Genomic DNA, 12,123 nt, shown 5'->3' on the forward strand with positions numbered 1-12,123 from the left:
CCTAGCAGGCCCTGCAGTTGCTGCTGGGAAATGGGACCCCTGAGGTTGGAAGGAGAAGGATGCAACTTGTTACAACAAACTTTTTCATTGAACAGAGATCTGTGGAGCAGCAACTTCCTCTGTTCTAGGTAGCATTTAGGGGCTGGGGCCATGGGAAGACCAAAGCACTTGTCACCTTCCTCTCAGTCTGGAGGAGCAGGTAGACATTGACAAAGAATTGCTCTCCACTATCAGGCTGGGAGGAAGGACAGCTCAGAGTGTTCTGGGAGCACAGAGAAGAAACACCCGCCCAGCCTGAGGAGTCAGGCAAGGAGGTGCCGTCTCAGTTAGGACCTGATGAACAGGAGTTATTAGCCAGGCCCAGGAAGGGCAAAAATAAGAGCAAGTTGAGAGGTAAGAGAGAGGACAGCACGTTTGAAAAACGGCAGGTGTATGTACAGAACGGTGGAGGCATAGATTTGAGGGCACAGTGTTAGAAGGTAGAGAGCAGGGGTGAGAGAAAGGTTGCAAGTGATGAGGCTGGAGAAGTAAATGGGGACCAGATCATGAAGGGCTGGGCATAACACCCTAAGGAAGTTGGACTTTATTCTGAGGGCACTTGTGAATCATTGAAGTTGTATGCAGGTTAGTGACATCATCAGATTTATACCTTGGAACTATCACTCTGTGACAGAAATTAAACTCATGAATGGAGAAGTAAGGAAGAAGACAAGGATCCCAAGTTTCTGGTTTGGGCAGTTTGATGCTGAGTGTTTGTAGAAGGCAGTATCAGTTGATAACTTTGGGTTTTGTTTTATTTATTTATTTATTTATTTACTTGTTTGGCTGCTTTGGGTCTTCGTTGCTGTGCGCCAGCTTTCTTGAGTTGCGGTGAGCGGGGGCTACTCTTCGTTCGGTGCACGGGCTTCTCACTGCGGTGGCTTCTCCTGCTGCAGAGCACGGGCTCTAGGCGCGGGCTCAGTAGTTGTGGCTTGCGGGCTCTAGAGCGCAGGCTCAGTAGTTGTGGCGCACGGGCTTGGTTGCTCCGCGGCATGTGGGATCTTCCCGGACCAGGGCTCGAGCCTGTGTCCCCTGCATTGGCAGGTGGATTCTTAACCGCTGCGCCACCAGGGAAGTTCCGGGTTTTGTTTTTTAAAGAAATATTTGGTGAGATGTCTGGGGGGTAGCCAAGTAGAGGTGTCCAGTAGGCAGTTGGCCATTCATTCAGGTCTGCAGTTTAGAAGACAAACAAGAAGATAGAGATTTTTGGTGATTGTCAGAATACATACATACAGGTGATAATTTTATTTATAGAGGAGGACGCAGTCACCCTCGCATCCCATGTAAGAAGTTGTATAGGTTGAAAAGAGAAGAGGGTCCAGGGCGGAATTCTAAGGAAGTGGACTGAGAAAAAGTCTAGCGTTCTTCATGCTCTGCACTTCTTTGCCATAGCATTTGTCACTGTGTATTGGAATTGCCCATTTACTTGTTCATACTTCTTAAAGACAGTAAGCTCCTTAGGGAAAGGGATCATGTTTTGTCTACCTTTGTACACTCAGTCCCCAAAACAGTGCCTAGCTCATAGTAGGCACATATTTTCTCAAGAAATACTTGTTGATTAAATGAATAAAGATACAAAGGGAATGACCAGGGATGTAAGTGAACCAAAAAGTGTTGGGTTACAGTAGCCAAAAGAGGGAGGGAGTGGCCAAGTGTTGGCAACAGCTGTTTCCTGTGCAGGGTTTGGAACTGAAGCTGAATTGCAGTAGATTGAAGAATGAATGGATGGGTTAAGAGGAGACATTAGGTTGAACTTTTTTTATTTTTATTTTTTAATATTATTTTTGGCAGCGCTGCGCAGCATGCGGGATCTTAGTTCCCTGACCAGGGATCGAACCCGTGCCCCCTGCAGTGGAAGCATGGAGTCCTAACCATTGGACTGCCAGGGAAGTTCCTAGGCCGATCTTCTAAAGGAAGCTTGTTGGGACAGAGAGAGAGGGTTGTTGATAAAGGGGTGATGTAGTGGCTGAGAGTTGAGTATATGCAAATTCTTATGGAAAATAGCCAGATATTGGAGAGAGGAGCTAGTAATGATGGAGATCCCTGAGAAGAGACCAGGTGAGATGGAAACCAGAGCACAGGTAGGGACGCTAGTCTTGCAAGGGGAAGTTCCTCTGGGACGAGAGGTTAAGTGGCAAGGAAAAGTTCAGAGATAGATAAGTTTGAAGGGGAGATGATGGGGAGAAAGTGGAGGGAGTTTTCAAGATGAGGTAAGAGAATATTCCTTTTCCTGAGAGTGGGGGAGGGCAGTTGGTAGAGTAGGAATCTTGAAGAGAGATAGCTGTTATGAAAGAGGGAGCCAGGAAAAAAAATTGGAAGGATTGCTGAACAGTGATGAGGGCCCATTTGAGGCTGGCGTCTGTGACTTTGTAGCCTTATCAGTTTGCACAGTTTTGTGATCTCTACACTCTCAGTTTAAACAGAGAAAAAGTGGAAAGACATCAGTCTTTAGAGAAGGGAAATTTCTTACTTTTTGAGAAACTACTTGTGAGTTTTGCAGTGAGGTCACTAGTTTGGGGCTCAGATTTGGCTCTGCCACTCAGAAGCTTTGAAGTATTGGGCAAGTCATTTTACCTTTCCGGGCCTCAGGTCACTCCCCTATAAAATTGAGAAACTATGAGAACAGTGCAAAAAGCTCTTTTTAAAAAAGTTTTAAAAAGTTTAAAAAAGCTGGATTGGTTCCACGACCCCAGTGCAAATATCAAAAGGATGCTCAAATTCCTTACATAAAATTGCATAGTATAGTAGGCCCTCCTTAGCCAGGGTTAATGGATGGGGAGGGCCAATTCTATATAAAAGCATTATTTCTTTTTAAAGTCTCTCAGCAACCTGATTAAAAACTGTTAAGGAAAATGGTATCTTTGGGCCCCACCCTCAGGTACTCCCTTAGCTTTCTAGATAAGTTATCTTAGTTCCCCAAGTCTAAACCTTGGCTGGATTCTGGGTTGATAGGCCAGAGATATGGGTAAGCAGGAAGCCAGTTATATCGCATAGTAATGACCTTGTGACTCCTGACTGCCCACAAGTTGGGTCTGCATCTGGATGTCTCTGCCAATGCCTTGAGAACCTGTTCTACCCCCCACCATGGCTGATAAGGTTGTCTGAGGAGCCCTGGGAACAAACTTTTCTGCCTGCCTTCCCTGCTACTGCGTCTCAAAATCTGTGTCTGTATGGGACAAGCGTCCCCCTTGAATGCCACTGCATGCTGTGCTCTGGCTTGTGGCTCTGGCTGAGAGCACAGGCCTCACTAAGATTAAGAGAAGAGGATGAAAGGACATTAGGTAAAAACTAAGGAAATCTAAATAAAGTATGGACTTTTAGTTAATGATAATGTATCAATATTCCTTCATTAATTGTAACAAATACTTTTTATTTTACTAATGTAAAATATTAGTAGTAGGGGAAATAGTAGTGTAGTATCTAAGAATTCTGTACTTCTTTGCAATTTTTCTGTAAATCTAAAATTGTTCTATAAAATAAGGTTTATTTAAAAAGAGAGAGAAGAGGATGAGATCCTAAATATCCAACTGTTTAGAAGTTTCCCATTATCCCAGGCCATGTCTGTGCCAAAGAGAATTGGAGTGTGGCTTGGATGCTGTTGGTGGCATTCCCCGCAGTGCATTGCTCCCTGGAATGAAGCCTGTTTCTGGCACTACCAATCAATGATTAAGAGGTTGGCGCCTTTTTTTCACTGGTGCTGAAAGATCTGCCTCATCCTGATGGACTTCCAAAGAGAGAACTTTGGGTGTGCAATTCACGTGATTTTGAAATATTGTTCCAAGAACTTTCTACCAAGTAGACTCACAGAGCCCTTTAGATTAAGTGCGAACTGAAGTAGGTACCTGGGAAACCCAATGTAGTTTTTAGCATTCCGGATTCGGAGTTAGAAGGGTTGACTCCCAGATCATTCATTAGCTGTGTGATCTTGAGCAGGCACATAACTTCTCTGAGTCTCACCTCAGTTCCTTGAATCTTTATTGAGCCTTTATGATGTACAGGGCATATTTGTCCTTGCCTTCAAGGAGCTAGTCTTGTAGACATAAAATAGATATGTAAATAATTTAGATACAAAGCAAAATTACATGCCATATATAAATTGCATGCAGAGGAAGAGACCATTTATTCTGATCAGGACTATGGTTGGAGCTTGAGCTGGGCTTTGTAGTATGAGGATCATCAGAGAAGGAATGACATTCCAGGTCAAAGGAACAGTCTGAACAAAGGATACTTTGGTGTGAAGGTGAATGCCATGTTCAGGAAGCTGATAATAATCTAGTGCGTTTATAGCAGAGATTGGCAAACTTTCTGTAAAGGGCCAGATAGTAAATATTTTAGGCTTTGTGTACCATATAGGTGGTCTCTGTGGTAACTATTTAACTACTCAATTATGCCATTATAATGTGAAAGTAATCATAGATAATATATAAACTAATGGGCATTGTTGTGTTCCATAACATCTTATATACAAAAAACAGGCAGCTAGTTGTGTTTGGCCCAAGGGCCATAATTTGCCTGCTCAGGTCTAGAACAGAGAGAGAGAGAGAGAGCGAGCGCGAGAGAGAGAGTGCGTGTGTGCGTGCGTGTGTGTGTGTGTGTGTGTGCATGCGCACGCGCATGTGTGTGCTGGGGCAGGGTGGTGGTGGTAGGAAGTTGGAAAAGTAGATTAAGAAACTCCTTTAATGCCAGGCTACTGAAGTTGTTCTTTATTCTTTATCCTGTAGGGGATGGGGAACCATTAAGGATTTTTGAGTAGGCGAGTGATGTTATCAAAGCTGTATATTAGGAAAATAACTGGTAACCGTGTGGCAGATAGTTTGAATTGAAGGCAGAGGGACCAATTAGAAGGTTATTGCTATCGATGAATCAAGAGATGGTGAGTTTAGTCTTCTTATCTATAAACTGGGAATAATACTCCCTGTCCTAACTGTTTTACAGGATTTTTGTGAGAATCCAGTAGGAAAATGAATGTGAGTGTACGTTGACACCGTAAAGTGTCATGATGTGCAAGAGGTGAACTGTGGCTTACAGTAATTCTAAGTAGTGATGGTTATTTTGGGAGTTGTGGGAGTTGAATACCTTGGAGATATAGTGAGGTGAGTCACCTCACTCGCTGCTGTTCCCCAGTAGCTTTGGAATGACCTCCTCACACTATCCTAGTGCCTGTAGGCTCCAGGGGAAAAAACTGGGCTAGACAGACATCCTTAAGTGCTCATCTCACCAAGGTCCCCTGCTTTTTGTTTGTTTTTTCTTTTGGAGTTACCCTTCCTTGAGGTGGGAGAGAATCTTGGAGCCTAGGATGAACCAGAAAGAGAGTTTGCCTAGAAATTTGTTGTAAAAATTCATGGGTTCTCCTGGGAGTGTATGTCTAACTGTGTCACTGAAACTGTCACTCTTTCTTCTTCAGGGGATGTTGGAAATTACTATTATGGACAAGGCCACCCAATGAAGCCTCACCGAATCCGCATGACTCACAATTTGCTCCTTAACTATGGTCTCTACCGAAAGATGGAAATATATGTGAGTTACTGGGAATGTCACCCCTCCCTAACCTCGTCAGCTCTGGTTCCCCATATGTCATTCATTATCTCATTTTTTCAACTACTCATTTATCAAATGTGTTGAGTGACTGTTATGTGGCAGGCACTGTAAATGATAGAGATTCTCTGTTTTTAAGTGCTGGTGCTGGTTTTTAAGTGCTCACTCTAGTGCTGGTGACTAACATGTACACAGATAAATTGTACTACAGTGTGTAAGTGCAACAGTGAAAAAATGTATAAGGTGCAGAGATAATAAAGTATGAAGGTGGAAGGGAGCCTTGGAATGTTTTCTAGAGGTGATATCTGAGCAGTGTTTTAAAGATTGAATAGAATTTAGCCTGGAGTTCAGGAGGGGACTGGCATTCTAGGCCGAGGAAAGAACATATACAAAAAGGCAGAGAGGTAAGAACAATATGGTGTGTTTGGGGAAAATATAAGTAGTTCAGTGTGCAGGTATTGCTGTAGTATAAAGTTCACAGGTGTGAGAGAGGGGAGCTAGAGCTGGAGAGGTCAGCAAGGATTGGATGTACTAAGCAACTCTGTGGCGCCAGGGTCAAAAAATCCAATGGCTGGAGAAAAAAAAAAAAAAGAGTGATTGGAACTGTGTTGAACTAGATGCCAAGTCTCTAGTTACTAGAGAGTATGGACTGTCTAACATCTTGACTCAGCTCCAGCTGATGACTTTTGCCCCATCTATCAGTTTTTAAAGAGAAGCCAGAACTTTAGATTATTATGTAAAATCTCCCAGGTTTAAAATGTTGGCCCAAGTTTGTTTGTTTGTTTGTTTTAAATGTGTACAAACAAAAGCACATGAGCATATCTGTGGACCAAATTTGGTCCAAAGGTTCCCAGTCTGAACCTCTTCTGGAAGCTGTGAAGAACAAGTGAAGTATTTTATTTATTTATTTATTTTTTATTATTAATTTAATTTATTTATTTAATTAATTTATTTAATTTATTTATTTTTGGCTGTGTTGGGTCTTCGTTGCTGCGCACGGGCTTTCTCTAGTTGCGGTGAGCGGGGGCTACTCTTCGTCGTGGGGCGCAGGCTTCTCATTGCAGTGGCTTCTCTTGTTGGGGAGCACGGGCTCTAGGTGCGCGGGTTTCAGTAGTTGTGGCACATGGGCTCAGTAGTTGTGGCTTGCGGACTCTAGAGTGCAGGCTCAGTAGTTGTGGCACACGGGCTTAGTTGCTCCACGGCATGTGGCATCTTCCCGGACCAGGGCTCGAACCCATGTCTCCTGCATTGGCAGGTGGATTCTTAACCACTGCACCACCAAGGAAGTTCCACAAGTGAAGTATTTTAAATGAGAGATAGGAACAGGCATGCATTTTAGAAACAGGGAGGCCAGTTAGGAGGCTGTCACAAGGGTCCAAATGAGAAAATAAAGAGAGGCTGGAGGCCTATGTTGTCTTTTTTTTTTTTTTTTTTTTTATTTATTTATTTTTGGCTGCGTTGGGCTGCGCGAGGGCTTTCTCTAGTTGCGGCGAGCAGGGGCTACTCTTCGTTGCAGTGCGTGGGCATCTCGTTGCGGTGGCTTCTCTTGTTGCAGAGCACAGGCTCTAGGCGTGTGGGCTTCAGTAGTTGTGGCACACGGGCTCAGTAGTTGTGGTGCACGGGCATAGTTGCTCTGTGGCATGTGGGATCTTCCTGGACCAGGGCTCAAACACGTGTCCCCTGCATTGGCAGGCGGATTCTTAACTACTGCGCCACCAGGGAAGGCCCCTATGTTGTCTTACAGTTAGAGCATAAGAGTCTTGTTAAAAGTCTGTGCTGACAGCTTAAGTAACCTAGCAACAGCAGTATCCTTCCTCACCATTCCAGAGACTGAAAGGAGATAAGTCTCTGTCCCAGATGGCCGTGTCATGTCTCTAGAGCCACTGGAGGAGGCAGCTGGGGAAGCAAGGAGGGAAGGTAGACAGAGGAGCAGACGGATCTTGGGACTAGAGCATTTTCAGGTGTGAAGGGCATCTGGGAATGAAAAACATAAAAGGTAGCAGAGGTTTCCAGGAGCTCTAGGGGGTAGACTAGCATTTAGATAAAGAGACGTTACCTGAATGTGGAATAGTAAGCATCAAGGCCTTATGGCGCTGCCTGTTGCACACCTACACCATGCTGACCTGACCTCAGCTTGCCTCCTTTCCTGCCACTCCCCTCCTCAGAACCCCTCCAAGTCAGCCAGATCAGATTCTGCCTCTTTCCACCCCATCCTGATTGGGAGGATTATTTACTCTGTCCAGTTATATCTTACCCATTTTCAAGTGTTACCTTAAGCACTATTTCTTTTTTTCATTTAACAGATTTTTGTTGAGTACTTGTCATACCCCAGGGACTATATCAACCTCCATGAGTGATATTGAGGTATTAAGAAATGGATCCTGGGCTTCCCTGGTGGCGCAGTGGTTAAGAATCCGCCTGCCAGTGCAGGGGACATGGGTTCAAGCCCTGGTCCAGGAAGATCCCACGTGTGGTGGAGCAACTAGGCCTGTGCGCCACAACTACTGAGCCTGCGCTCTAGAGCCTGGGAGCCACAACTACTGAAGCTCACGTGCCTAGAGCCCATGCTCCGCAACAGGAGAAGCCACTGCAATGAGAAGCCCGTGCAACCACAATGTAAAGTAGCCTCCCCAGCCCCCACCCCTCCAAGGGGCGAAGAAACAAAGACCCAATGCAGCCAAAAATAAATAATAAATTAATAAATTAAAAAAAAAAAAAAAAAGAAATGGATCCTGGGACGTCCCTGGCGGTCCAGTGGTTAAGACTCCACGCTTCCAATGCAAGAGGCAAGGGTTCTATCCCTAGTCGGGGAACTAAGATCCCACGTGTCACACGGCGCGGCCAAGAAAAAAAAAAGAAAAAAAAAATATATTTATATATATTTTTAAAATTTATTTATGGCTGTGTTGGGTCTTCGTTGCTGTGCGTGGGCTTTCTCTAGTTGCAGCGAGCAGGGGCAACTCTTCGTTGTGGTGTGCGGGCTTCTCATTGCAGTGGCTTCTCTTGTTGTAGAGCATGGGCTCTAGGCACGTGGGCTTCAGTGTTTGCAGCACGCAGGCCCTAGAGCATGGGGGCTTCAGTAGTTGTGGCTCACAGGCTCTAGAGTGTAGACTCAGTAGTTGTGGCGCATGGGCTTAGTTGCTCCACGGCATGTGGTATCTTCCTGGACCAGGGCTCGAACCCATGTCCCCTGCATTGGCAGGCAGATTCTTAACCACTGCACCACCAGGGAAGTCCCCCAAGAAAATATTAAAAAAAAAAAAAAAAATTGATCCTATCTTTAAGTGAGAGGAAAAATTAACTAACATTTATTGGTAATTGCTAGGTACCAAGCCAGAGCTACTTGTTATTTCCTTAATCTTTACAGCAACCCTAATTTGGATCACTCTCCACTGCCCTCACCCCACACTCTATTTTTTTTTTTTTTTTTTTTTTTTTAATTTATGGCTGTGTTAGGTCTTCATTTCTGTGCAAGGGCTTTCTCTAGTTATCGCAAGCGGGGGCCACTCCTCATCGCAGTGCGCGGGCCTCTCACTATCGCGGCCTCTCTTGTTGCGGAGCACAGGCTCCAGACGCGCAGGCTCAGCAATTGCAGCTCACGGGCCCAGCTGCTCCGTGGCATGCGGGATCTTCCCAGACCAGGGCTCGAACCCGTGTCCCCTGCATTGGCAGGCAGACTCTCAACCACTGCGCCACCAGGGAAGCCCCTCTATTTTTTATTAAAGAGGAAAACTCATCCTAGAAGCTTCCTCACAGATTTCCCCTTAAATCTCCTTGGGTCATTTGCTGTCCTTAGACCATCCACCAGCAATTTGATTCTTGGGGCTGGGTACACGCAACCAAATTGAGATCTCTTAACAAGAAAGAAGGGAAAGAATGGCTCTTTGGGAAGCAACCAACAGTAGCTATCATAGGAGATAATAATACCTTATTGGAGATTACTTCATCTGTGTGGTATTCTTATTGTAAACTTCTAAAGCAAAACCCTAGTATAATCTCTTTCTGAAATCTCTAGACCTTGTTCTCTTTCATGTGATCTTTTTCCTTCTCTGGCTCTACCTCTTTATTGAGTATGAATCGTTAGTCCTCTTCCCCTCAGTAGTGTTTCTTTGCATTCATCCCTTCTTTCTTCTCCTTTCTCTGGGCTATGATTCTAGCATCCCTTTCCCAAAGCACAAAGAGCCATTTATTTTAGTGTCCTGAAATTAATGGCTTTTGAGAGTCAGTCTTGAAAGAAGTTCCCTAGACTGCTCATAGAAGTTTCTGTACCTGAAGGAGACACATTGAAGTTTTTTTTTTTTTTTTCATTGAAGTTTTTTTCACACAATTTCACCCTCTTTGGTTCCTTCTCCAATTCTGTCTCTACATGTCTAATTAATCTGTCCCAGAGTCTACATCTTCACTTTTCATCCAGGCATCTTCCTATTTACATAATAAAAATCCTGCTCTCTTCCTTGCCTTGGATGCTAATTTTGTATAGTCCCAGTCTTCTTATTCATTGCCTTCTGTTCTTTTTTTAATGTTTTTATAAAATATTGAAAGGATATGAAAGAATTTTTATAAAATATATGTAGGGTATAAAGAATCACATTATTATTAATACCACCTAGTTTAAGAAAAGGAGTATTTCCATGACTGCTAAAGCTCCTGTATGCCCTTCCCTGATCCTGTCTTCTTCCCCAGAGTTAACCTCTGCCGTGAACTTGGGATTTATTATTTCCTCGCTTGTCTTTATAAATTTACCATTATGTATTCTTTTTTTTTCTTTTTAAAATATTTATTTATTTATTTATTTAATTTGGCTGCGCCGGGTCTTAGTTGCGTTACTCGGGGTCTTTAGTTGCGGCATGTGGGATTTGGTAATACGGGATCTAGTTCCCTGACCAGGGATCAAACCTGGGCCCCCTGCATTGGGAGTGTGGAGTCCTAACCGCTGGACCACCAGGGAAGTCCCTACCCGTATGTATTCTTAAATAATACATGTTTTACTTTTACATGTTTGAATGTTACGTAAATGGAGCCATACAGTATTTATTATGTGACTTGCCTTTTTTGCTCAGCATGTTCCTAAGAGTCATTCATGTTGATACATGTAGCTGTATTTATTTTCACTGTATTTCTTTGAAAGAATATACTACAAGTTGTCTATTTTATTATTATTGGTGGGCATTTGGTTTGTTTCTAGTTTTGAGCTACTACAAACACTGCTGCTGTGAACATTCTTGAGCATGTTTCTTGGATGCATATATGCTACGGTTTCACAAGGGGATGTACTAGGAGTAGAATTGCTGGGTCAGGACATAGGTACACAGTCACCCTTATTAAATAATGCCAAAATGGTTTCCAGTTGCCACCAGTGTAGAAGAATTACAGTTGCTCCTAGTCCTTGCCAACACTTGATTTTGTTATATTTAAATTTTTTTGCCAGTTTATGTTTCTCTTGTTACTGGTGAGGTTGAGGATCTTTTTACAGGTTTCCCTATTGAAGTTCCTATTCAAGCCTTCTGCCCATTTTTCTTTTTGATTGTCTGGTTATTGTTTTGTTTCTGTTTTAATTGGACCTTGGATACACAGAATTGGGTTAATCATTATCCTTGGCTTATAAGCATCCAAAGAAGGTTCATGCTTGGCCTTCTTTTTAAAAATTTTATTTTATTGTTTATTCATTCATTTTACTTAAATATTTTAATAATGCAGTGAACTTCCATATTCCTACGACCCAATCACTCTTCTAAATTTCATGTTTATCATTCTCTTGCCTATCATATTATTATGTTTATCATGTATTACGTGCCTAAACAAGTTATAGTATTTATTTACTTGTTTTTGAATTCTTTAAAAAAGGTATCATGCTACGTGTAGTCTTTGGGGACTTGCTTATCTCTCACAATATTATAACTACTAAAATCCATCCACCTTGTTGCATATAGCTATAATTCTTTAATTTTTCTCTGCTGAATAATATTTCATGATGTCAGTATACTGCAATTTATCCATTCTCCTGTGGTCTTAATTTGTATCTAGGTTTTTTTTTTTTTTTTAATTTTTTGACTGTGTTGGGTCTTCGTTTCTGTGCAAGGGCTTTCTCTAGTTGCGGCAAGCGGGGGCCACTCTTTGTCGCAGTGCGCTGGCCTCTCAATATCACGGCCTCTCTTGTTGGGAGCACAGGCTCCAGACGCGCAGGCTCAGTAGTTGTGGCTCACGGGCCTAGTTGCTCCGTGGCATGTGGGATCTTCCCAGAACAGGGCTCGAACCCGTGTCCCCTGTATTGGCAGGCAGATTCTCAACCACTGCGCCACCAGGGAAGCCCATCTAGGTTTTTAATGTTAGGACCAGTGTTACTATGAATATTCTTGTACATGTCTGTTCGTGCATATAGGCAAAATTTTCTTACGGCTCTTCCTCTGGGAGTGGAATTGCTGGACTGTAGAATATGTGCATATTAAATGCCAAGTTGGTTTTCAGTGTGGTTGAATGAACTGTCAATATATAAGAGATACCGTGATTCACATCCTCTCCTACACTTAGAATTAGACTTTAAATTTTGCT

At 43.2% G+C, this 12,123-nt stretch overlaps 1 protein-coding gene across 2 annotated transcripts in view; it reads left to right on the forward strand.

Annotated features, from left to right (window-relative positions):
- Nucleotides 1-12,123, forward strand: part of HDAC1 (histone deacetylase 1) — a 42,464-nt gene that overhangs the window by 638 nt on the left and 29,703 nt on the right. For both annotated transcript variants that reach the window (XM_036827997.1, XM_036827987.1), the window contains exon 2: nt 5,444-5,556. In XM_036827997.1, the coding sequence (XP_036683892.1) occupies nt 5,444-5,556 (113 nt within the window). The remainder of the gene's footprint in view (nt 1-5,443; nt 5,557-12,123) is intronic.

This window comes from Balaenoptera musculus, chromosome 1 (genome assembly GCF_009873245.2).
Source record: "Balaenoptera musculus isolate JJ_BM4_2016_0621 chromosome 1, mBalMus1.pri.v3, whole genome shotgun sequence".
NCBI lineage: Eukaryota > Metazoa > Chordata > Mammalia > Artiodactyla > Balaenopteridae > Balaenoptera > Balaenoptera musculus.